The following is a 24,108-nucleotide window of genomic DNA, read 5'->3' as shown; positions in this document are numbered from 1 at the left end:
CCCCTTCACGTAACACAAGAACCAGGGGTCACCCAATGAATTGAATAGGCAGCGGGTTTAAAGCAAATAAAAGGAAGTATTTCTTCACACAACGCACAGTCAACCTGTGGAACTCCTTGCCAGAGGATGTAGTGAAGGCCAAAAGTATAACTGGGTTCAAAAAAGTAGATAAGTTAATGGAGGACAGGTTCATCAACGGCTATTAGCCAAGCTGATCAGGGACGCAGCCCAATGCTCCAGGTGTGTCTACACCTCTGACTGCTGGAAGCTGGGAATGGTCGAGGGGATGGATCACTCGATAATGACCCTGTTCTGTTCACTCCCTCTGAAGCGTCTGGCCACTGTGGGAAGATAGGACACTGGGTTAGATGAACCATAGGGTTGACCCAGGATGGTCGATCTTATGTTCTTATGCAGGGGTGTAGGAATGTGGGAGTCCAGGTCAGGGTTAAGCTTTTGAGCCCTGTGTCCGCAGGTGGATGCTGCGCTGGGTGCTGAAGAGATGGTGGAGACTCTGACGGAGAGAAACCTGGACTTGGAGGAGAAGGTCCGGGAGCTGCGCGAGACCGTCGGCGACCTGGTAAGCTGCCCAGCAGGTAGAGCTCTCTGTCGGGGGTCAGAGAGGAGCGAGACAGAACCCACGCGTGTTCCTTTGTCTGTGTGAGGTCTGCAGCCAGGCTGGCCAAAGGATGGGGCACAGCAGTGGGAGAGCTGCGCTGGGTGGGCTGTTCCCCTGACACGGCAGAGCCATGCTGGATGCTGCCTAAGCAGGGATGCTGGAAGGGCTCAGGCGAGGCTCAATGAAGTCACCAGGGTTGGCTGATCTCCCAAGCTCTTGCTGGGCACGATCACTGCGGCTGATCTCCTGGTCAGCCCCGAAGCTGTGCCCCTTCCCCCCTCTGAAAGCCCCACGCTCCTGTGGCCTGGCAGGCCGAGCTGTGTAGCCCCTTCTTCCTGCTAGGAAGCCATGAACGAGATGAATGACGAGCTGCAGGAGAACGCCAGGGAGACCGAGCTGGAGCTGCGTGAGCAGCTGGACATGGCAACGGCACGGGTCCGCGAGGCAGAGAAGCGCGTGGAGGCTGCCCAGGAGACGGTGGCAGATTACCAGCAGACCATCAAGAAATACAGGGAGCTGACCGCACACCTGCAGGTAAAGTCCTTGAGCACCACCTGCCACTGCGGCCTGGTGGGGCCAGGGGAGGGGCTGCACCCCATGCTTCTGGGAGGAGCTGGCTGAACTGCCCAGCACCCATCAGAACAGCAGCTGCTTCGGGGAAGGGCTTTACTGACAAGGAGGCAGAGCCCTCAGCAGGCGAGAGCACTGCAGAGGAGAGGGGACGGGACCAACCCTGCAGGGGCTGCTGCTGGCCCTGCAAACACACCCGGAACCAGCTGCTGCTGCCCTAGGAGTTGGGCTCCTGATTTAGACGGGATTTACCAAGAACCTCCAGCTAAGCCAGAGCAACCTAAATACTAGTTTACTCTGAGGGAAACTTCCTCTGATTGCTTGTGTTTCTGCTGCCTCCTGGCCATCCATCTGCTCCGCAGTGGGGAAGCACAGGCTGGGAGCTGCTGGAAGCAGTGGGCTAACGTGCTCCCAAATGTGGGCGTTGCGTTGTGTCCTGGGGGCTGCAGGTATGAAAGAGAAGCCCCAAGTGTGCAGGTGGAGGGGATTCCCGAAGGATTCCTGGGGGCGCTGGCAGCAGGCAAGTGAGACCATCATGGAAATGCAGGTGGGGAGACGGATCTAGTTCTCCTCCCCGCCCTGCGTGATTGTTCTCCTGGGACCTGAGCAGTCTGCCCTGTGTCCCCTTGGGAACTGGTGCTAGGCCCAGCGCTGGGGAGACTCCTCAGCTGAGTGCACCCAGATATTCAACTCCCCGTCCTCTTCCTTGATTGCCCGTTGTCCCCTCGTACCGGCCTGTCCCCCTGCGGGTATTCGGGGGCGAGGAGATGGCAGTTCTGTTGTACTGCCAATTCTCCCCTCTCCTCCTGCAATCAGGATGTGAACCGAGAGCTCATGAACCAGCAAGAAGCTTCCGTTGAGAGACAACAGCAGCCTCCGCCAGAGATGTTCGACTTCAAGATTAAATTTGCAGAGACTAAGGCCCATGCGAAGGTACGGAGAACGGCTGGGCGTGTCGGTGTGTAGGACCCAGGTGTGTGTGTTCCCATGGGCAGCGCTCCACGTGCAGGCGAGAGTGCACAGCATAGCTTCCTGTGCTTGGCAGCTTTCCAAGCCTGCCGTGTTGTTCTGAGGGTGCCAGAGGCCTCCCCAAGGGCTGCGTCACAGTGACTGAGAGCACCAAAAAGTCTGCAAAATGGCGTAACTGCTGAGAACCGCTCCTCTTCCGCATCGACGCCGCGGCCAGCAGTGTGGGCGAGTGGCTAGCAGACCCCTGGCAGACAGGGACACCTGTGCGCTCTGTGTGGCAGTGGAGATCTTAGCTACTTGGCGGGGTGCTGGAAGGGCGAGTGTTGCGGAGGGAGATATTGAGTATTAACGTGTGGGGGTGGGGAAGGGGTGTTACGAGTACCTTTGTTCTGAGAGACGTCAGCCCAAACTGTAACGGTTTTCGCACAGCAGGAAGTGCTTGAAAATGGGGTTTTGTCTGCTGAGCCCTGACGTGAACTTGCGCCGGCTGGAAGGAATGGTCACAAGGGTACAGCCAGGATGACTGACGTTTGCCCTCCCCTGCCCTTCGGGGCCTGCTCTGGACCATGAGCACCAAGGCAGTGTAGCTAATAGACAGTGAGAAGGAATCTCCTTCCCTCCAGCAGCCGTGGGAATGTGGCTCTGGGACAGGGGCGGGAATGTGGCTCGGACTCTAACCTACTGCACGGACTGGCACGTCTGCGCCCCCGCGGAATGCCAGCGAGCAGGCTGGAGGCCTGGGGAGATGGCCTCACATGGCTCCTGGTCCTTTCTTCCAGGCTCCGTTTGATTTTTCCCTTTGTCTCCTTCAGGCCATTGAGATGGAGCTGCGCCAGATGGAGGTGCAGCAGGCCAACCGGCACGTCTCCCTCCTCACCTCCTTCATGCCTGACAGCTTCCTGCGCCACGGAGGGGACCACGACTGCATCCTGGTGCTGCTGCTCATCCCCCGGCTCATCTGCAAGGTAGCGAAGGACATGTCCCCACCTGCACCAGGCATCTCCGCCTTTGACATGTTTAGGGCAGGGAGCGGCAGAGGAAGAAAGCGAGCGGCTTGTTTTCATCCCGCTTCAGCTTATTTCTGTGCTGCGAGTTGAGGGGCTCAGGGCTGCTCCATTGGCCCCCGGGTGGCACTGTGTGGCAGAGCTAGGCCCTTCCTCCCGCAGGACTTCAGTGAGCCCCTCTAGCCCACCCGAGCGGCACTGCTGGGCTCTGAAGGGCATCTCATCTGGGCGTTGTCTGCCAGAAGGATGGGGGCTGGGGGCCTGTGATGGGTTGCTCTACTCACTGCTGGATGGCGCTGCCTCCTGGTGGTTCTGGGGATTAGCTCTGTCTGCCAAGGCTGACAGCCCTTCCAGCAGGTACATGCCCTCAGTATCTCCTCTGCAGCTTCTCTCGCTCTCTCTCACTCAGGAGCAGCATCCTCTTCCCTTTCCAGCGGGAGGGCATCAAGGTTCCCCGCTCACCTGCAGTCTCAAGCAGTCCCACTCCCGCAGTGGCTGGCAGGGGAGCCCAGGGGCTCAGGGACCTCCACACAGCAGCCAAGGTCCATTCCCTGCACCTTGCTGCCTTTTCCTGAGCCGCTTTCATACCTCCTGGCCCTCCCCACTCCTCTGGGTTTGCTGGCCTCTCAACTCCCTCCGCCCAGGGAGTAATGTCAGGCAACTCGTCTCTGCAGCCCCGCTGCTCCCTGCCTGTCTCTAGCAGGAGAGTGTCTCTCTGATGAGCTGCCTCCAGCCTAAAGCTCCCTTGTTTGCAGCCTAACCAGCTGATTGGGCCCACTGGCCTAATTCAGCTCCTGCAGGCCTAGTGTGAGGCACACACCCCATCACCGGGATGAAAAGGCGGGAGGCTGCAAGCGGGAGGGTATGGAGGGCAGGCTGCAGGGGAGTGAAGCTGATGGAAATACAAGAAAACCCCTTGAATCGGATAAAAAGGCAGCAGTGACTGTGACTGAAGCTGCGTAAGCTGGTGCCTGCCCAGGTCCGGTCCATGGCACTGAGTGTGAAATGCCCGTCAGCTGGTGCTGGGGAGCCTGTCCGAGCAAGTACAGCTCCTAGGCAGGGATGCTGGGCAGCGGGGAGCAGAAGGGGGGATGCGTCGCCGTGCTGGGTAGCCCGGTGCTGAGACTGCTCTGTCTCTTCTGGAACAGGCCGAGCTGATCAGCAAACAGGCCCAGGAGAAGTTCGAGCTGAATGAAACCTGTGCTGAGCGCACAGGCCTGCGGGGTGCCCCAGGGGAGCAGCTGAGCTTTGCTGCGGGGCTGGTGTATTCGCTCAGCCTCCTGCAAGCGACGCTGCACAAATACGAACAGTGAGTACCCCAGGTGCCCTGCACCGTGCACCCAGCCTTTGGATCCCCGGCGCTCTACGAGGAGAGCACCTAGGGTGCCCCGTTCCGGCAGAGGGTGGGAAACCCGTCACACGTCCAGAATGGCTGCGGGCCAGGGAGGCACCTCGTCCTGAACACAGCGGCCGAGGGAGGGGTGTGGTGGGCTCTGGTCTCCAGGAAGGCGTTCCCAGAGGTCTGATGGGATTGGGAACAGCCACTAGAAGCACTGAGTGCCGCAGCCTGGGCTCAGACATTCACGTTACTGCTGCCGAGGCCAGACGGAGAATCCTTCCACCTGCACCTCCCCACGCGCGCCACTGAAATGCAGAGAAACCTCCCCAGCGCCCCGCAGGGGCTGCTCCGCACCCAACGCCCGACAGCGAGCCCAGAGATTGGAATAGACTTTCGCTTGCGGGGTCCCTTCCCCGGAGCCCCGTGCGGCTAGTGCTGCTGCTGGTCCCAGTCACCAGAAGTGCCTCCCTCCTTGGGTTGTGCTGGGGGTCTGGGCTTAGGACGGATGCTGAGCACCGGCAGCTCCCATTAGCTGTGGCGAGCTGCGGCCGTTCGGTGCCTCTGACAGTCAGGCCCAAGTGGGGGCGTCCAGAACTAGAGCCCCGTGCGATTGCAGGGCCCCTGTAGAGACCAGACACTTGTCCCAGACTAGCTGATGGTATTTGCTCCTTGCGCCAGGGCCCTGAGTAAGTGCAGCGTTGAGGTCTACAAGAAGGTGGGGCTGCTCTACCCCGAGATGAGCGTCCATGAGCGCTCGCTGGACTTCCTGATTCAGCTGCTGCACAAGGACCAGCTGGATGAGACGGTCAACGTGGAGCCGCTCACCAAAGCTATCAAGTACTACCAGGTAGGCGGTGCGGTCTGTGCCGCAGGTAGGTGCCGGTGCGTGCCCCTCTAGCGCCACGGGCACTGGCCCAGGGCAGGTGCAAGGCAATCTGAGCTGCGCAGGGTGGGAGCAGCGAAGTGGGGTTGAGGTTTGCCGAGCCCCATGTGGCATTGCTGCTTTCAGGGAAACCTCCCAGGCTGCAGGCTAAGTAGCTAGCTTCCCGTCACCACCTTTCCTTCTTTCCCCTCTGCCTCCTGAACGCCGAGATCTGGTTCCCCTGCCGGCCCATGACGAGATCTCCTGTTCTCCAGAGCTCTGAATTCCCTCCCTAGAGAAGGGAGATGCCTAGCCATTCTTGTGCCGGGATCCCTTATCTGGGTGTCCTAGGACGCTGGCTGCAGAAGCCATCACCGCTATCCCACAGGGCCATGTCCCCACGTCAGAGACTGAAATAGACCTGCCAGAACTTCCCATAATCCCTCTAGGCTTGGCAGGAATCCCAGCCCCGCCAGGCCCCCTGTCCAAGCACAGAGGAGAATACTGGAGCAGGAGAATCTCAGCTAAATCCATGGGATCAGGCCCCGTTCCCAAGGGGGCATCTGATTGATTGTCCACTCCAGGTATCCCAGAGAGCCCCTCAGCATGTGCTACTGCAGCCAGTCTGCTGTCCTCCACCCCCTAGCCCAGCACACTTCCCTCTCCCCAAACATATGAAGCCAGGTGCAGGAGTTGGGGACGGCGTGTGGCTCTGCTGGATTAACTCCAGTCTGGTTCCTATCGCCGTTACCAAAGGGCAAACCTCTGAGCGTGCTTCTGCGTCGGTGTGACCGTCTGCGGCACATCCAGCTGCCCGCAGGCCGAATGCAGGTGGGGCAGGCCCACGTTTGCTTCCCAGCGCCAGCCTGACCAGCCGTTCTCTGCTAGGAAACGGGTTGTAGGCACGTGGCTCTGGGTGGGCTGCGCCGGGGCTGCTAACGCCTCTCTCCGTCTCCTTTCAGCACCTGTACAGCATCCACCTGGTGGAGCAAGCCGAAGACTGCACCATGCAGCTGGCGGACCACATTAAGGTGGAGTAGTGGCCGTGCGGCCCCTGCTGCGGGCCCTGGGGAAGGATTCACTGCACGGGCAGGCTGACCGGCAAGGTGGAGCTGCAGCCCGGAAGAGCTGCAGCTGCCTTCCTAATGAGAGCTTTGGAACACGTCCTCTTTCCCTGTGGCGCCTTCCCTGCTAGCGTGGGCTTGCCAGCTGCCCGCTTCTCCCCCCGAGTCCCACTTCTCCCCCACCAGTGGGCGTGCGAGGGGAAGGGTGAGGACACAGATGTTGTGGGATGGGCCCTGCCAATGGGCAGGTGAGTAGAGAGCAGGGAAGAGGAGTTGAGAACACGCTGAGCCCGGTACCTGCAGAGGAGCAGTCGGCGCTGTCCGGCCTCCCTTCAGAGAGCACCTGTGTCCTGGTGCCTCACAACATAACACCCCTAGAGCGAAGCAGCCCAGACTCCTGGGCAGCCAGAATCTCCAAGCTCGGCAGCCTGTAATCCCAGAGAGCTCTGCCCCGCTCTGTCCCAGGCACGGTCGTCTCGCTTAGTCTGCTTTGCCCTGTACTAACGGTGCTTGTGCTTGTCCCACAGTTCACCCAGAGTGCCTTGGACTGCATGGGCGTGGAAGTGGGTCGATTGCGGTCCTTCCTGCAGGTGAGCAGGTGACTTCCTGCCACCCTTCTTCCCCTCTGCATTCGGGGCCAGCGCCGCGGCTGGCGTACGGTGGCGTTGCTCCATTGAAGCCAGTGGCTACGCCATCGTGAGCCAGCTGATGCTCTGGCCCTCGGCATCTCAAGCGTTGAGCTTTCTCTCCCCCTCCCTTCCTCCCTTCCATGCGCCTGGCAGACGGGGCAGGAGGCGTCCGACCTCGCCATCCTCCTCAAGGGCCTGGAGACCTCCTGCAGCGACATCCGCCAGTTCTGCAAGAAGATTAGACGCCGCATGCCCGGAACAGACGCACCTGGGATACCTGCAGCACTTGGCTTCGGACAGCAGGTGGGGCTAGCCAGGGCCGAACAGCCCCAGGGGGAAGTTCCTGTAGGAACGGGGCAGCCAAATGCTGCCCCGCCGGGGCTGCACCGGCAGCTTGCCAGGAGCCACAGGGGCACCGCAGATGGCCATGAACTGCTGAACATTGCAGCCACCCTCCTGCTGGGTGATGCAGCCTGCAGAGGATACACATGCCAGCAGGCAGCGCTGCACTGGGGTGAGGGGAAGGAGGCTGCTCAGAGGGAGGCAGCTGCGGGCTGGAGGGGGAGGATCGTTTGGGTTCTGGTGAAGGGGAGGCTCCCACTTTAGTCAGCTCCATTATAGTCCTGCACACCAGATGCCATTTTCTCTCCCTCCCTCACCTCATCTCACCTGCCCCCCCCATGTGACTCCCCCCCTCCCCCCCGTGACGGGTTTTTAGTACTAGTCTGGTGCTAAGGATGCTGTCGCCTGCCTGGCCTGAATGCTCCCTTGGGGAGAGCAGAGGCAGAGTGCGCAGTGGGGGAGAGCTGGTGCAATCAGTGCATTGTGGGCGAGCCAGCGCGTGCCTTTGTTTGCCTGGCTGGGACTGCTGGCGTTCGCTGCTGCGGGTCTCTTCTGCCTTTCGGGTTGTGTTACACGTGTACCTGGGCCCTGCATAAAAACATGGCCGTGCAGTGACTTGCCCCGGCCCTTTTCCTGAATGGGCTGGGGCGCGTGACCGATCAGAGCAGCGCTAGAGAGAACAGCTAGCAGGGAACGGATTGGGAGTGGGAGGAGCTGGCTGAGGTGGGAGTGGGACACAGACACTGCAGTCACCTTGCGGGCAGAGTCCTTGCTTTGAGAGGAGGAAGGCATGGCCAGGAGGCACACGGCCTAGTGAGTAGGGCATAAGACCGAGCTAGGAGAGCCCTGGCTGCTTGTTCCTGACTGAGCCACGGCCTTGAGCTGCCATCTGTAATGTGGTCTGGGTAACAGAACTTCCCTGGGTAAATGGGGGGGGAGGGATAGCTCAGTGGTGTGAGCATTGGCCTGCTAAACCCAGGGTTGTGAGTTCAATCCTTGAGGGGGCCATTTAGGGATCTGGGGCAAAAATTGGGGATTGGTCCTGCTTTGAGCAGGGGGTTGGACTAGGTGACCTCCTGAGGTCCCTTCCAACCCCGATATTCGATGATTCTATGAAAGGAACCTGAGCCCACGTGGCCCGTGTCACAGCAGGGACTGCACACAGCCCGGGGAACCGCGCCAGCAGGAAGGACTGAGGGAACCAGTAGGGCAAGTGCAGAGAGCAGGAACCTTGGGCTCAGGTGGTGACAAGAATCCCCCGCCCTGTTCACTTCCTGGGCTGTCCTTCCTTCCTGTTGCCCAGGATCTTCTCCCTAACGATGCTCCCAAAGACATTAACTGAACTGCCCTCCGCAATCTCTTACCGTTGGGGTGAGTGAATGCCTCCACTCGCCTCTACTGGGAGCGAGTCCCGTAATCGCCCTCTGTCTGCCTGACCCCAGGTGTCGGACACGCTGCTGGACTGCCGCAAGCACCTGACCTGGGTGGTGGCGGTGCTGCAGGAGGTGGCTGCCGCGGGGGCCCAGATGATCGCCCCGCTGACGGAGAACGAAGGGCTCCTGGCCGTGAAGCTGGAAGATCTGGCCTTCAAAGCAAGCGAGCAGGTGGGAACCCTGTTCTCAGCTTCCCTAAGCCCTCTGCCCATGGGGAACGAATACCTGTTAGCCTCAGAGCAGCTTGTATCTCACTCCAGCCCCATGGTGACTTTGGGATGAGCCTGAGTGGAGTGACAGCTAGTTGACGCTGAAGCGTAGGGACCTGCCACTCACCTATCCCCTCGGTCTGCAGCCTCCTCGTGGCCACAGGGGCTGACTGCACCACAGGGCTGGTGATCAGCGGTGTGGAGCGAGTGCAGGAAGCCTTGCTGGCAGTGAGGCCCTGGCAGAGTGCACCTTGAAATGGGGTAATTCTCTCTCTCTCTCCATCCTCTGCAGATCTACGGCAGCCAGGGCATCAACCCCTACGAGTGCTTGCGCCAGTCCTGTAACGTCCTCATTGCAACCATGAACAAGATGGCCACTGCTATGCAGGAGGGAGAGTATGACGCCGACCGGCCACAGACCAAGGTGGGGCACGGCTGGGGGGCACCTTCGGGCTGGGCCAGGGCAGCTGAACTGAGCTGTCACTTCCTCCAGGGGAGGCCCTGATTTCCTGTGGATGGCGGGAGGAGACGGAAAGCCTACCCTGGTCTCCGGCAGGCCGTGTGCTGACACGGATGGTCACGCTGCAGCGCGCACAGCAGATGCCGATGGGCACAGCCCCTCGTAGCTGGGTTTGATGGGGGTGTTCTGGGCAGAGCAGGCTCTCTCCTTTGACGCGATTCGCAGGGTGAGGGGCCAGCACCTTGCAGCAGAAGCCCACCCTGCTGTCTGTGCAGCTCGGCAGATGCTTACAAACCAGTAGGCGTGTCTTAGCTCTGTCACCTTCCCGGCCAGCGAGACCAGCCCTCCCTGGATTGTCAGGGACTCGGGGAGCCGGGCAGTTGCCTGTCGTGCAGATTTTGGGGGCATTCCCTCAGCAGCGTCCTGCCCGGTTTTCACCATGAGCAAGCACTGGAATCCATCAGCTGGCGATATCCGACCAACCCCCTCCCTTGTCCCTGCAGCCCCCTCCTCCTGTCAATCTGAGGGCAGCCGCGCTCCGGGCCGAGATCACAGATGCCGAGGGCCTGGGACTGAAGCTGGAAGACAGAGAGACTGTCATCAAAGAGCTGAAGAAATCGCTCAAAATCAAGGTGAGCTCATCCGTGGTCTGTTCCCTAATCTGCCTTTCCTGTTGGCCGGTGCAGAACCCTGCAGCCTTGGGGAGTCACTTCCTCCCTGCCTGGGTTGCTCCCACTTCCTGTAGAGCTGCCTGGGGCCTGTTAACCCTTTGGATCGGTTTCCCCGGGGGAGACGCAAGCGTCCCTTGTAGCAGTGGCCTGTGGCATCAACCATAAGGGACGCGCCAGTCCTCCCCCCAGGTAGCTGGTCAGTGTTCGCCTGACCCGATCCCCGGAGCCAGTCAGGACATGGTGGTGTGTGCTGGCTATTGGCTGCAACTGGGGGCGGGCACTCCAGGGCCCCGGAACATGCTGTCCACCCTCAGGGGCCTGGAGCACTTCGCTTTCTCCCCTGCTGCTCCAGGGCGAGGAGCTGAGTGAAGCAAACGTGCGCCTCAGTCTCTTGGAGAAGAAGCTTGACAGCTCGTCCAAGGACGCGGATGACCGGGTGGAGAAGATCCAAACCAAGCTGGACGAGACCCAGGCTCTGCTCAAAAAGAAGGAGAAGTGAGTGGGTTTCCCAGCCTCCTGGGGGATTCGGGATGGTCTAGGCCAGGGGAGAGCACCTGCTAAGGGAGGAGCCTGGGCAGAAGGGGTAGCAGTGTTAGCAGCTTGCCATGGTTTCCAGGGCCGTTCTGGAGCTCAGGGGTGGCTAGACACAGCCGTTACCCTGGGGCAGCTAGTGGCTGACGTGAGGCAGGTTTGGGCAGGGCAGAGAGGTTGCATCTCAGAATAGGCTGCATTTCTGTGTGGTGCAGGATGTTTGTATTTCACACCATTGCCAGACCCGGGTAATAGCGTAGCTGTGTCTGGACGACGGGTGCTGGAGCGCCATGAACTCCCAGGGAGAGAGCAGTGGGTCAGCCTGATAGAGCTAGAACCAGGAGAAAGCGAAAGGGATGAAGGGCTGATTGTCCGGCAACGCTTCCTGCGCGTGAGATCGTCGCCTGCAGAACAGACCAGCCTCCCAGGGAAATGGGTGGAGGCCCCCCTCTCTTGAGTGAGAAGCCCTGAGCTGGCTGGGGAGCGTATGGTTGCGGGAGGGTGCTGGAAGTTACCAAACCTGATGAGATCCTGCAAAGCCTGCTGGGTCGAGGCTGTGAACTCTGCCAGCTGAGCCGTGTCTCGTCCCCAGGGGAACGTCTCTCACTGGGCTGGTGGCTTGCTCTCTCCCCCTGCAGGGAGTTTGAGGAGACCATGGACGCTCTTCAGGCTGACATTGACCAGCTGGAGTCGGAAAAGATGGAGCTAAAGCAGCGCCTGACCAACCAGTCCAAGCGCACCATCGAGGGGCTGCGGGGATCCCCTGCGTCTGGAATCGCGTCCATCGTCTCGGGCATTGCAGGAGGTGCGTGATCCGCCCATGCCCCCACCCTAGCATCGGGGGGCTGCCTCAGCCTTGCTGCCCGGACGCTGAAAGGAAACCCGGGGAAAAGGCCCAGGGGATGGGGGAGTGGAACCCCGCGGGAACTCAGTCTGCCGCACTGTGTCCCTACGAGAGGCAGAGCAGTGTTGGGTGGACGGGTCCTGGTGTGAGCCCCGTGAAATGAGCAATGCTCTAGACCTGAGGAAGGGAAGGGGCAGGGGCCTTGCAGCTCACTCGGTTCTGGGAGCACCAGGCTGCCCCCTCAGACATCTGGAGCCAGTCGTGCACGTGGTGGCTCAGCTGGCCCGCAGGCTGGAAGGCCCCGAACTAGATGTCCAGGCATCAGTGGATGAGCCGAGTGATGTGTGACGGCCAGCACTGCCTCCCTGCACTCTGACCTCTCTGGGCAGTGCTCGCTCAGCTGGGCACTTGCCCCCCCAGCTCCTGGGTCACTGCAAGGGCAGCCAGCCAAGGGAATACCTCTCCAGCGGGCTGCAGCTGCCTAGGGGGAGGGCACGCTGCAGGGCTCTGGGCCATGTGGGTACGATGACTGGCTGGTGATTTCAGAGCCAGTCCGTGGTATTCTGACCTGCACCCCAGTGAGCAGACAGCTGGAGAGGAAAGGCCTCTGGTAGGCTGCTGGAATTCCCTCTGCTCCGCCACACAATCGCTGCCTCCTTCCCCTTTGCTCCCACGGCTGGGGTGGCAGCTTCCCGCTGTGGATGTCGAAGAGCCTCACCCAGCCCCTTGTTCTGTCTCTCGGCGCTCTCCCAGCAGAGCCCCATGTAGGAGCACAGGCCTGGCTTGCGTCCAGCCTCCGTTGCTCCCGAGAGAGGCTGCCGTTCCCCGTGGTCTCCTTCCCGGCTGGCAGAGAAGCACAGCAGCTGCACTCACTTCCTCTTGGCTAGGGCCCTCTCCAGCCATGGCAGGAGGCGGGGGTTAGCTGGATCCTTTCCGCGCACACGGCTGGAGTTCTCCACTCAGCGTGAGCTGCAGGGGGCAGGCCTGCCCAGGCTGAGTGCAGGAGTGCGGCAGGGCCTAGCAAGGGCCCTTAAAGGGCCTGTTCCCTGCAGGCTCTAGCTGGAGTCTGAGCCGTGGGATTCCCAGGGCTGCCTGCGTTTCACAACAACGGCCCGGACCTGAGGCTCCTGGGACTAGGCAAGGGGTCTGTCCGGCAGCAGGCGCTCCTTGGAGCCCGGAGGTGATTGGTTAGCAGGTCTGAACTGATCCCGCTGGCGTTTATACGGAGGGGTAATGTCCACGCCTTCAGCTGTGTGCTAGCATGGACATGGCCCATGCTACTGGCCGCTGGTGCCCTCCTGGCCCGCCACCCTCGGGGTGATTGTCAGCGACGTGCCTCTGGCTGGTGGGTTGCTGGCGGTAGCTGGTCTGATCCCTGGATTGTAGCCGGTTTTCTTCCCCGAGCTCAGTGAGCGTTGGTCTGTGCTGAGTGTCTGGTGAGAGTGGGAAAGGTGGTGATGCCGCGATGCACAGGTACCACTTGGCTGTGCGCATCGCAGCAGGAGCCCTTGTCGTCTTCAGAACGCTGCCCCATCCCCGCTGATCAGTGCTTGCCGCGCGTCGGCCAGGGACGGGGGTCCCGGTTTGCAGCAGGGCCGCCGTGGTACAGGACAGCAAAGGGACTTTTCCAAGGCCCCAAAGTGAGTCAGTGGCAGAGCTGGGAAAGGAGAGTCCTGTGTCCCACTTCCTTGCGCTCAAGGCTCTGTTCTCTTGAATTGCTGGCGCTCTGGCATCTTTCCTTCTCTGCCTGTGGTTCACACAGCCGTCTGGCTGCCTCGTGCTCTCGGCAGGCCCATCCGGAGCGTGCTGAGCCCAGTGGAGGCGGTGGGAGGTGTCAGCAGGTCTCAGGATCCATCCCAAGATGCAGCTGCTCTAGGAGTGGCATCTTGGTCTGCGGGTTTGTCCTGCCAGATTTGCTCCAGTGATGAACTGTGTTGTTTTGGAAACTTCCTGCTCTGCTGACTCAGGCGGGCTCTCCGGTCCTGCGCCCCCGTGCGGGTTCTGCAGCAGGCAGTGCGGGAGCCAGGATGGAATCCAGCTCCTTCTCCAAGGCCGTGTGGCCCCGTGAGGGCTCCTGGAGTAAGAGGCAGCAGACTGGGGGTGTGAATGTGCGTAGGGAGCAGATCTGCAGGGCAAGACGGTGCCCTTTTACAATGGCTTCTCTGGCCAGAGCTGCATTCGAGCCTTGCTCCTCAGCTTTTAATTCTGCTTCTTCTCGTCTCTCCTGTGCTTTCCTCCCCTCCCGGCACTACAGAGGAACAGCAGAGAGGTACAGTATCCTGCTCCAGCCTGCCAGCTCTCCTAGTCTCTGTAGGCCCCAGGAGGGCAGGCCCAGTGCATGTGAGAAGGGGCTTCTGAGGCTTTGGGAATCCGACGTGCATCCTACTCCAGTGCTGTTGTTCTAACTGCAAGGAAGCCACGTGGCTCACTGGCCAGAGCATCCTGCAGCCTGCCCAGTGTCCGAGAGGGGCAGGAACCAGCTGGGGAACAGAGGGGAGATGGATCCACAAAGGTGCCCAGAGCTGGTTCCACCGGGGGCAATGCAGGGCTGCATCCCCTCTCCAGCTCAGTGCCAGGCTGTCCTGGGAATGGGCCGAAGCAGCCTCTGCTGCAGAGACAAGAGGCAGTTCTGCAGGGGTGGGATCCTGGCCTGGGCGTGTGGCCCCTGACGGGTGTTGTCAGGGTGCTGGGCCCCCTTGCTTGCTAGGTATTTGCATGGGTTTGACCCCAGGGCCCTGCCACAGGGCTCTCCAGCTCCAGCTGCGTGACTATGATGGCTCTGTGCCCCGGCCAGGGGCATATGGATGGGTCGTTGCTCCTTGGCACGGCCACATTCACCTCTTCCTTCCCATCTCAGCCTGACCCCTGCATGCACAGACCACGTCGGCTGCAGCGAACCCGTCTGGATGCTCGGACCCCTGCTGGCCAGCTCCTTAGTCTCCTTTGACCATTGATGTTCTCTCCCCGTTTGCAGGTGTCGGCGCTGGCCAGGTGATGGTGGGTGGCTCAGGGCCTGTCCAGGTGAAGGACTCGCCTCTTCTCCTCCAGCAGATCGATGCCATGCGGCTGGCCATTGAGCACCTCAAAACTGAGAACAACCGTCTCATGGTGAGGGCCTCTCTGTGTGGGCCTCTCTTGGGGTTTGCACCACTGGGCCCTCCAGGCATTCATCCGGCCAGGCCTGGGCTGCACACGCCCCGACTGGCTACCGGGAACCACCCATTGCTCTCCAGCCGGTCCCTCCCGGGGGGAAGCAGAGAAGGGCAATATGCCTGGTCAGAGGAAGGGGATTCCAGACGGATTGGAGCTGGGATGCTTTAGTCTGGAGCTATGGTGAGAATCTAGAGGAGACTGGCTGACCAGGATCCTGTTTATAGGAGCAAAGGGCCATCGGTGGAATGCAAAGGAAATGTGCCATTAACCTGTGGACCTCCCTGCTGTAGGGCATTACCGAAGCAAATAGCTAACGTCAGACCCCTCTGCTGTACGAGGGGCATTTGCAGACCCACTCGCAAGGATAAAATGCCAGGGGCTCCCATGCCTCAGGCTGCTGTTCCTTATCCTTCCCCTCCCCCGCACCACCAGCTTCCAGGGTACAGTGCTGGGCATTGGGGGAGGGATCCCTCCTTCCTCTGTGCCATTCAGCACAGAGGCGACACCAGGCCAGCAGTCCCCCGCTCCAGGGCCCCGGGCTCTGTTCTGGGAGGCCAGCTCCTGTTCTCCTTTGCTTGAATTGCTGGTGTGTGGAACGGAGAGCAGGTTCTCAGGGTGTGAGTCTGGGTCCCTGCTCCCCTGGGCTCATGCAGTTTGCACTGGGGTGAGTGGGAGGGGGGGTCTTGACGCCCCCAGACGAGGGGAACTGCACGGCTCGGCTGGTGGCTGGGTATCCCTGGGAAGGAGCTCTGGCTCCCTCTGTTTGCCTGGTTCTCCTGTGGCTGGCCCAGGGGTGAGGTGCCAATTGGAGAATGGGCCAGGCCCGGGGCGGAGATGTGGGTTACACTCTTGTGTTGCTTCGTGCTCAGGGAGCCCAGATGAAGACGGAGCTGGCAGCGCTGCCCCCTCTGCACGTCCCGAAGCTCTCGCTCCCCAAAGATCGGCAGGGAGAGGAGGTGGCCTCCGGCATCCTGTACAGGAAGACGAGCCAGCTGCTGCAGACCCTCTACCAGATGAGCGCCAACGCCAAGGTGGTGGACGTCACACGCAGGAGCTCGGGTACGTCCTGCACACGCAACTCCTTGGCGCAGGTGCCCCGAGGAGGCAGGTCGGCGGAGTCAGCTGGGACCCAAGGGTGGCAGCTCGGCCCAGGCCTGCTAGCGAACTTACCGGAGGTAACAGCGTCAGCGCCAGGGCCGAGCCAGCAGAGGCCGGGTGGGCCCTTCTCGGACGGGTTGTGGGCGGGGCCCGCGGGCATGCTCTTCTCTCGGCCCATGCCCAGGGCAGAACTGTGGGTTTGGAGGTCATGCTAACCAGCCAGGGACTTCTGTCCTCTCCTGGAAGTGGCTGCTGTCTCTGGGGTGTAGCCCAGGCTGTCCCATTGTGGTATTTACAAAGCCCCGCTCTGGTCGTGCTGCGGTCCGTAACCCCCACGCCTCGCTGCGTCCGACGGCTCCCCGAGGGGAGGCAGCGCTGGGGAGCAGGCGAAGCAGACGCTGGACGTCCAGGGGAGCAGGCTGGAGATCTTTGCTTGTTACTTTAGCCCCTGTAAAGGTTTTATTTGCTCTGGAGATGACTGGTGCTGCGTGGCTGCAGCTGCCGACTCGGGCCCCTCGCTGTGGGGTATCTGCGCCCAGTATCCAGGGGACAGAACTCTGAGACCCCGCGGTCGGGAGCCGGACGCGCGAGGAATTCAGGGTCCCCAGAACCTGCCGGGGGTGCTTGGCTGTGCAGCCCACCAAAGTGCCCCGTGCACCTAGTGGGGGGCTGGCCATTTCCTGCCTCCCCTTGCGAAAGGAGTCCCCCAAGTGAATCCTCCCAGTGATTTTTGGGCACCCCCGGCCTCCCCTGTGCTCACTGGCAGTGTACGCCCTGTGGGCAGAGCCAGGAACCACGCCTGAGGGGTGGGGTGTTCTCCTCACCAGGTTTCCTTCTGAAGGGCCCAGAACGGCCTCATGAACACCCCCGAGACCCTGCTCAGCCCCCGCCCGCCCCGCTGCTGGATGGGCAGCGTTGGTTTATGTGGCAGGAGCTCAGCTCCCGGTGGGCTGAAGGACCAGACCACGCTGTCACCCTTGCCTAGGGATCTGGGAGCTGTGTGAGAGGGTCCTGCTGACCCCCAGAGCTGCCCATTGCACACACTGGGCTGTTCATCTGCACTCTGGCCTCTCCTATGCTGGCCCCTCCTGGAGGATGGGGGAACAGAGGCTTAGTCTCCCTATTCCTCCTGCTTTCAATGGGCCTCTGGGATGGGAACTTCCCTACAGTGTCGTGTTTCTCATTTGATAACCTGGATCCAGGATTCTCCAGTGCTGTCCCATCTCAGCTGAACAGCTGCTGTGCCCCAGTCAGAGGTGGATGCATATCAGTGCTGGGTGATGGGATTCCTGGCTGTACAGCTTGTAGGGTGCTTGGGGCTGATGCTCCTAGCCAAGGTCACTGTCAGACCCCGGCTCGGGGCAGTTCCTCCCGCTCGCCCAGCTGGGACTCGGCACCTTCTCTCCGGGGAAGTCACGCTCCTGCAGGGAGCTCCCCTTACTAGGTCTCTTCTCCCCCAGCAGGAAGCCCGGCCGCTCAGCTGCTGGAGCAGACAGCCCGCCTGAAATCCCTGAGCGGCACCATCGACAAGCTGAAGGTAAATGCAGCAGCTGCCCGTGATCCATCAGTGTCTCTGCAAACGCCCCACAGCCCCGTCTGGCGCCGAGGCCGCGAGCGGGCAGCAGGGCCCCGGACAGGCCACAAGCAGGGAGCGGCCAGTGCTCCAGGAGAGCAAGGCACAGCTGAGAGTCTGCCATGGGCTGGGGGCGCTCGTATGCATCTCCCTCATTGCACGGCTGGTGCCCCTCGCTCCCGACCCACAGCCCCCGCTAGCCCAGCCCTGGGGTCCCCCCACAGCCCTGCCGGTGCCCCCCGCTCCCGACCCGCAGCCCCTGCTAGCCTGGTCCTGGGCTCCCCCCACAGACCTGCCGGTGCCCCTCACTCCCGACCCGCAGCCCCCGCTAGCCCAGCCCTGGGCTCCCCCCATAGCCCTGCCGGTGCCCCTCACTCCCGACCCACAGCCCCTGCTAGCCCGGCCCTGGGCTCCCCCAGCTCTGCCGGTGCCCCTCACTCCCGACCCGCAGCCCCCGCTAGCCCGGCCCTGGGCTCCCCCCCCAGCCCTGCCGGTGCCCCTCACTCCCGACCCGCAGCCCCTGCTATCTAAGGGGAGACCGTTACACGTGGTGCTTTTTTGATGTGAACAAATATTTCCTTTGACCTGTGAATAAAACGGCTGCAACCCCAGATAGCCACGTCGTCCCCACTCCCACCCCCCAGAAAATGTCCGTGTGCTCTGTGCATGCTCTGCCTTGGGCGTGCTGCACACTCGGGAGTCGGGGGGGACGGGGGGGGGAGAAGGGAACACCACCTGTGGAGTCGCTTAGACATCTTGTAATTTACCCTGGGCGAGGCAGGATTAGCCTCCCCGTCCTTCAACCCTTCCTGGCTGATGCGGAGAGCTGCTCTTGCCAGCTGGAGACCCTGGCAGGAGAGGCAGGGAGCTCCCCACCCCACCCCTGCGGCCGGGGATGCTGGGTGCCCTGCAGGGTGCATGTCTGGAGGGATGATGCTGCCCTGCTCCCCTTTCCTCCCTTGCAGGATGAAGTGATGAAGGAAACGGTCCTGCAGCACCCCGGGGCCAATGTCCTCACCGACTTCGCCACCTTCCCATCCTTGGCCTTCCTCAAGGTGAGACGCGGCTCCCCTGGGAGCGTTACCCACAGCACCGGGATGCAGGAGCCGAGGGAGCAGGTGGCCTGGCAGGTGTCCTCGCCAAGCCCCAGGAGGGTCTGTGCTGAGTCCCCATGGCCTGCGCACACGAGCTCCCTTGCCGGGATCTGGAGGATTCGGATTAGCAGTCTGGGGGCTGCAGGTCCCAGCACCTGCAGCCGGGGGGAGCTAGTCGCTGTTCCTGGGGGGTAGCACACGCCATCCCCATGCAGCGTGGCTCTGGGCTGAATGGAGCTCCATGGGCCTGCTGACAAGGGTCCCTGCCAGGGAGGAAAGGCGACCGGGCCCAGGGGTGTGTGAAACCCCCTCGGGCAACACCCTCTGGAGCTGGCCCTAGGAGATAAGTGTTACCCTCCTGGCACTTGGTAATGGGGGGCTTGGGGGGCTTTCATCAGCCTGAGTCCTGCTGCCTCTGACCCTCGCCCTGCTCTTCCAGGCCGAGGAGGAGAAGAAGGGAGACACTGTGTACGTTGGCAAAGTGACCTTCCCGTGCCAGCCTGGGCATGGCCAAGTGCACAAGCTCGTCCTGACGCCGGAGCAGCTGTGTGAACTGCACGGCCGCCTCCTCTCCTAGGGGAACCCCCCACCCCCACAGAGACTGGTGTTCATTGCACAGCCCCCCCTCCCCAGCCCGTTGCTGAGTCTCTTCTCCAAGCCCCTTCTGGGCAGGGACGTGCTAGCCTGTGTGTGCAGCAGAGCGCCCCGGAGCACTGGGCGCTCCCCCTCCCTGTCACAGCCTTGGATCGCTGGGTTCCAGCTCATGAAACCACTCGCTCTGCTGCCCCGCTGAGGGGGAACCTTGGCATAACTGTGTGCGCGTGTGTATTCGCTCCTGCCTGGATCTCAGGCTGCCCTTCCTCCTCCCTGCCCTCCTGGTGCCTCTGAGAGCTGCCTTTCTCCTGGGGCGGGGGGTGACTGAGGTGTCGGGGCTGGGCCTGCTTGTACACATTACACTCACCAGTGAAAACTCTCCCAACACCCACCCCAGCAGCTCCTTGTCCTAACAGCCCCGACCTGGCCAGGGAGCTCATGGCTCCTGATCCGCTCAGCCCCTGGCACACCCCCCGGGCCGGGCTCTGTGGGGAGGAACACCTGTCTCCAGGTGGGATTTGAGTGGCAGGGATTCAGGAACTGGCCTGCACTGATGCTGGGAGTGGCATTGTAACCCCGCCCAGCTCAGACTAACTGACCAACAAGAGAAACCCAGCCGGAGATGCCCCCGTTCTGCCCTGCCTGGTGCTGAGGGTTTGGGCTCCTGGCCAGGCGGTTGGGCCGTGCCTCTAGCTCCTGTCTCTGGATGAAGGGTTCATGACAGAGGGTAAAGGGGGCCCCTGGGGTTCCCGCTCTGAACACTACAGATGCCTGCAGTGGGGTGAGTTCAAACCCCGTCACACCAGCTGCTGGTGTCAAACCTCTCCCCGAGGGGCTGTGGGGGTCACATCAGTGCAGCTTTTACTGCCCTGCGGGGGCTGGGAGCTGAGTTCCCCCATGGCTAGTGGGTGCGTGCAGGGAGGAGCTTTGGGTCTGTTGGTACGTGCGCATGCTGCTGCACCATCCCCTCATGTAACCAGTTCTTAGCACTCTCGGGCTCTGGAAATGAATAAACTTCAACTGTTAAACCCAGCTTGGTACACGAGGTTATTCTCTGCTCCACCCGCCTGGGCCCACTGCCAGGGCTGGAATTCCCAGGATCACCCTGGCGCTGTGTGATGCTGGCTGCCCGCCAGCCTTCTGCTAGACTAGCTGATTGGAATGATGTCACAGCTTCGTTAGCCGCTCAGCCTTAACGGTGATGTGCAGAGGTGGCAGAAATGGGCGTTGGCCTTTCTGGCAGCTTTGTGATGTGGCTGGAGGGGCTGGGAGCGTGTGATTGGTTTACATTAGAAACTCTCAGCCCATCTCTGGTCTAACAGGATTGTGACATATGCATGTGAAATCTTAAACACCCCCAGAGGAAGTGACTCCGGCTGGTTGTGTTAACATGTAATTCAAACACCTGAGGACCACTTGCCAAAATAAAACTTCTGATTTGGCGCCCCTGCGCTGCCAGGTGAGACCCGAGAGCCTGAAATTCACTGGAACCATCAGCAAAACCAGGTTTGACTTTGTAAGATCAAAACAATGTAACCCCCTAACCTGTCAGGCTGCCTTAATACAGCAGTGGGGGGGAAAGCAGAGACCCCCATGCCGCTTTGTGGGTTACCATTAGCTTCCCTGTGACCCTTGTGTGAAGCCTTCGAGGCTGCGTGAGCTGGTAGAGTTTTAGCCATTTGCTTCCACACCTTTGATCCTGCAATCGGCCAGTGCTTCGGCTTTGTGACCTACCCTGGCCATCTTCTCAAAAACCTGCCCAGTGCAGCCAGGTGTCCCCATGGAGCATCTCTGCAGTGGCCTGACCCTGCCTGGCTGCTGTCTTCACCCCACTGCCTCATCAGCACAGGGGCTCCGCCATTCTCCTGGCAGCTCCCTGCTTCTCAGAGAGTGTGGTTTGAAACTAGGGCTGTCAATTAATTGCAGTTAACTCAGCCATTAACTCAAAACAAATTAACCGCGATTAATCCCAGTTCTGAGCGCACTGTTAGCATCACCTGTTGCCTTTTCTTGACTATGCCATTCTTTGGCAACATCCAGTGTCTCTCTTCAATACGCGTTGCTGTTAAAGCAACCGCCTGCAGGGGCCGTGCGGCACCAGGCAGGTGGGCTGCCCTGCGTGCTCAAGGATGCGCTGGCGGAGAGTCCAGCGATCACTGGGCACAGCAACAGCCCGTGCATTTTTCAGAAGCTCCAACTCCAGTCTTCTCGGGGTGATGCGGGTCACGTATTCCCGAAACGCTGGGTCCGCGGGAGGGCAGGGGCTATGACCGAATGGAAGATGCAGTTTGAATAACATCTCTTAGCCCTGTCGTTTACAGTGCTGAGGGGTCTGCAGGCCTGAGCCAGGCACTTGGCGTAGCCTTGGTTAAGCTGTTGCACTTTAGACCATAAGAGCGGCCAGGCTGGGTCAGGCCAAAGGTCCATCCAGCCCCGAGTCCGTCTGCCGACAGCGGCCAGTGCCAGGGGCCCAGCGGGCGAGAACAGAACAGGGCATCACCCAGTGATCCATCCCTCGCCCGTTCCCAGCGTCCGGCAGGCAGCGGCTCGGGCCCCCATCCCTGCCCGCCTGGCTCGTAGCCATTGAGGGACCATCCTCCAGGAACGGCTCCAGGGCTCCGAGGGCCGGCTCGGCTCCGTTCCCACAGTGGGCGCCCAGGCCCGGCGGGTCCCGGAGTCAGGTTCTCCCGGCGGCGCCTCTCGGTCCTGCTGAGCGCCCGGGCCGGGGTCGGAGCCTCCCCGGGTGGGGGGACCAGCGACAAGGCGGCTTCGCAGGCTGCTCCTAGGTCGGTGTCTGGCCGCGGGGGGCTGGGGGGGTCCCACGGGTTCCCTGCCCCTCCCCCCGGTTCCCTGCCCCTTGCCTGGGGGTCCCCTCCCCTCCCCCCGGTTCCTCCCCCTGCCCCTCTCCCAATTCCCTGCGCCTTGCTGGGGATCCCCGCCCCTCCCCCCGGTTCCCTGCCCCTTGCTGGGGGGTCCCGCCCCTCCCCCCGGTTCCTCCCCCTGCCCCTCTCCCAATTCCCTGCCCCTTGCTGGGGGGTCCCGCCCCTCCCCCGGTTCCTCCCCCCGGTTCCCTGCCCCTTGCTGGGGGGTCCCGCCCCTCCCCCGGGTTCCCTGCCCCTTGCCTGGGGGTCCCCTCCCCTCCCCCCGGTTCCTCCCCCTGCGCCTTGCTGGGGGTCCCCGCCCCTCCCCCCGGTTCCCTGCCCCTTGCCTGGGGGTCCCGCCCCTCCCCCGGTTCCTCCCCCTGCCCCTCTCCCAATTCCCTGCGCCTTGCTGGGGATCCCCGCCCCTCCCCCCGGTTCCTCCCCCGCCCCTCTCCCAATTCCCTGCCCCTTGCCTGGGGGTCCCGCCCCTCCCCCCGGTTCCTCCCCCGCCCCTCTCCCAATTCCCTGCCCCTTGCCTGGGGGTCCCGCCCCTCCCCCCGGTTCCCTGCCCCTTGCCTGGGGGTCCCCGCCCCTCCCCCCGGTTCCCTGCCCCTTGCCTGGGGGTCCCGCCCCTCCCCCGGTTCCTCCCCCTGCCCCTCTCCCAATTCCCTGCGCCTTGCTGGGGATCCCCGCCCCTCCCCCCGGTTCCCTGCCGCTTGCTGGGGGGTCCCGCCCCTCCCCCGGTTCCCTGCCCCTTGCTGGGGGGTCCCGCCCCTCCCCCGGTTCCTCCCCCGGGTTCCCTGCCCCTTGCCTGGGGGTCCCCTCCCCTCCCCCCGGTTCCTCCCCCTGCGCCTTGCTGGGGGTCCCCGCCCCTCCCCCCGGTTCCCTGCCCCTTGCCTGGGGGTCCCCGCCCCTCCCCCGGTTCCTCCCCCTGCCCCTCTCCCAATTCCCTGCCCCTTGCTGGGGGGTCCCGCCCCTCCCCCGGTTCCTCCCCCCGGTTCCCTGCCGCTTGCTGGGGGTCCCCGCCCCTCCCCCCGGTTCCCTGCCCCTTGCCTGGGGGTCCCGCCCCTCCCCCGGTTCCTCCCCCTGCCCCTCTCCCAATTCCCTGCGCCTTGCTGGGGATCCCCGCCCCTCCCCCCGGTTCCTCCCCCGCCCCTCTCCCAATTCCCTGCCCCTTGCCTGGGGGTCCCGCCCCTCCCCCCGGTTCCTCCCCCGCCCCTCTCCCAATTCCCTGCCCCTTGCCTGGGGGTCCCGCCCCTCCCCCCGGTTCCCTGCCCCTTGCCTGGGGGTCCCCGCCCCTCCCCCCGGTTCCTCCCCCGCCCCTCTCCCAATTCCCTGCCCCTTGCCTGGGGGTCCCGCCCCTCCCCCCGGTTCCTCCCCCCGGTTCCTCCCCCTGCCCCTCTCCCAATTCCCTGCCCCTTGCCTGGGGGTCCCGCCCCTCCCCCCGGTTCCCTGCCCCTTGCCTGGGGGTCCCCGCCCCTCCCCCCGGTTCCCTGCCCCTTGCCTGGGGGTCCCCGCCCCTCCCCCCGGTTCCCTGCCCCTTGCCTGGGGGGTCCCGCCCCTCCCCCGGTTCCTCCCCCGGGTTCCCTGCCCCTTGCCTGGGGGTCCCCTCCCCTCCCCCCGGTTCCTCCCCCTGCGCCTTGCTGGGGGTCCCCGCCCCTCCCCCCGGTTCCCTGCCCCTTGCCTGGGGGTCCCGCCCCTCCCCCGGTTCCTCCCCCTGCCCCTCTCCCAATTCCCTGCGCCTTGCTGGGGATCCCCGCCCCTCCCCCTTGCTGGGGGTCCCCGCCCCTCCCCCCGGTTCCCTGCCCCTTGCCTGGGGGTCCCGCCCCTCCCCCCGGTTCCTCCCCCCGCCCCTGCCCCCGGCGTTCGAGCCGCAGGAGTCTCGCTCCGCGCGCAGAAGGGGCGGGGCCCAGGCTGCCGTTACGGCGGGTGGACGCGGCCCCGCGCCTGCGCCCTCAGGCCGAGCCGACCCCACAGCGACTCGGCTCCGCGGAGACAGGACCGGCCCTCAGGCTCTCGCTACCCCATTGGCGGATGAGGGGAAGGGGCGGGCCCTGAGGGCGCTCTCGCTACCCCATTGGCGGATGAGGGGAAGAGGCGGATACTGAGGGCGCTCTCGCTATTCCATTGGCGGATGAGGGGAAGGGGCGGACCCTGAGGGCGCTCTCGCTATCCCATTGGCGGATGAG

General features: G+C 62.8%; 1 protein-coding gene across 21 annotated transcripts in view; it reads left to right on the top strand.

Moving 5' to 3' along the window:
* DCTN1 (dynactin subunit 1) overlaps positions 1-20,090 on the top strand; it is a 140,018-nt gene extending 119,928 nt beyond the window's left edge. For 8 of the 21 annotated variants that reach the window (XM_043545027.1, XM_043545023.1, XM_043545020.1 and 5 more), the window contains 19 exons: positions 476-580; positions 962-1,153; positions 2,006-2,122; positions 2,971-3,123; positions 4,311-4,471; positions 5,180-5,348; positions 6,326-6,394; positions 6,955-7,017; positions 7,210-7,359; positions 8,841-9,002; positions 9,333-9,464; positions 10,004-10,132; positions 10,524-10,666; positions 11,341-11,507; positions 14,521-14,654; positions 15,569-15,758; positions 17,261-17,334; positions 18,336-18,425; positions 18,904-20,090. In XM_043545027.1, the coding sequence (XP_043400962.1) occupies positions 476-580; positions 962-1,153; positions 2,006-2,122; positions 2,971-3,123; positions 4,311-4,471; positions 5,180-5,348; positions 6,326-6,394; positions 6,955-7,017; positions 7,210-7,359; positions 8,841-9,002; positions 9,333-9,464; positions 10,004-10,132; positions 10,524-10,666; positions 11,341-11,507; positions 14,521-14,654; positions 15,569-15,758; positions 17,261-17,334; positions 18,336-18,425; positions 18,904-19,041 (2,538 nt within the window). In that variant the 3' untranslated portion in view covers positions 19,042-20,090. Of the gene's footprint in view, positions 1-475; positions 581-961; positions 1,154-2,005; positions 2,123-2,970; positions 3,124-4,310; positions 4,472-5,179; positions 5,349-6,325; positions 6,395-6,954; positions 7,018-7,209; positions 7,360-8,840; positions 9,003-9,332; positions 9,465-10,003; positions 10,133-10,523; positions 10,667-11,340; positions 11,508-13,800; positions 13,816-14,520; positions 14,655-15,568; positions 15,759-17,257; positions 17,335-18,335; positions 18,426-18,903 lie in introns of all 21 variants that reach the window. The other 13 variants (XM_043545024.1, XM_043545021.1, XM_037898496.2 and 10 more) reach the window with 3 other exon arrangements.
* Positions 20,091-24,108: the final 4,018 nt, after the last annotated feature.

The sequence above is a fragment of the Chelonia mydas genome, chromosome 4, assembly GCF_015237465.2.
Source record: "Chelonia mydas isolate rCheMyd1 chromosome 4, rCheMyd1.pri.v2, whole genome shotgun sequence".
In the NCBI taxonomy this organism is placed as follows: Eukaryota; Metazoa; Chordata; order Testudines; family Cheloniidae; genus Chelonia; species Chelonia mydas.
This window is presented reverse-complemented; position numbering and strand designations above follow the sequence as displayed.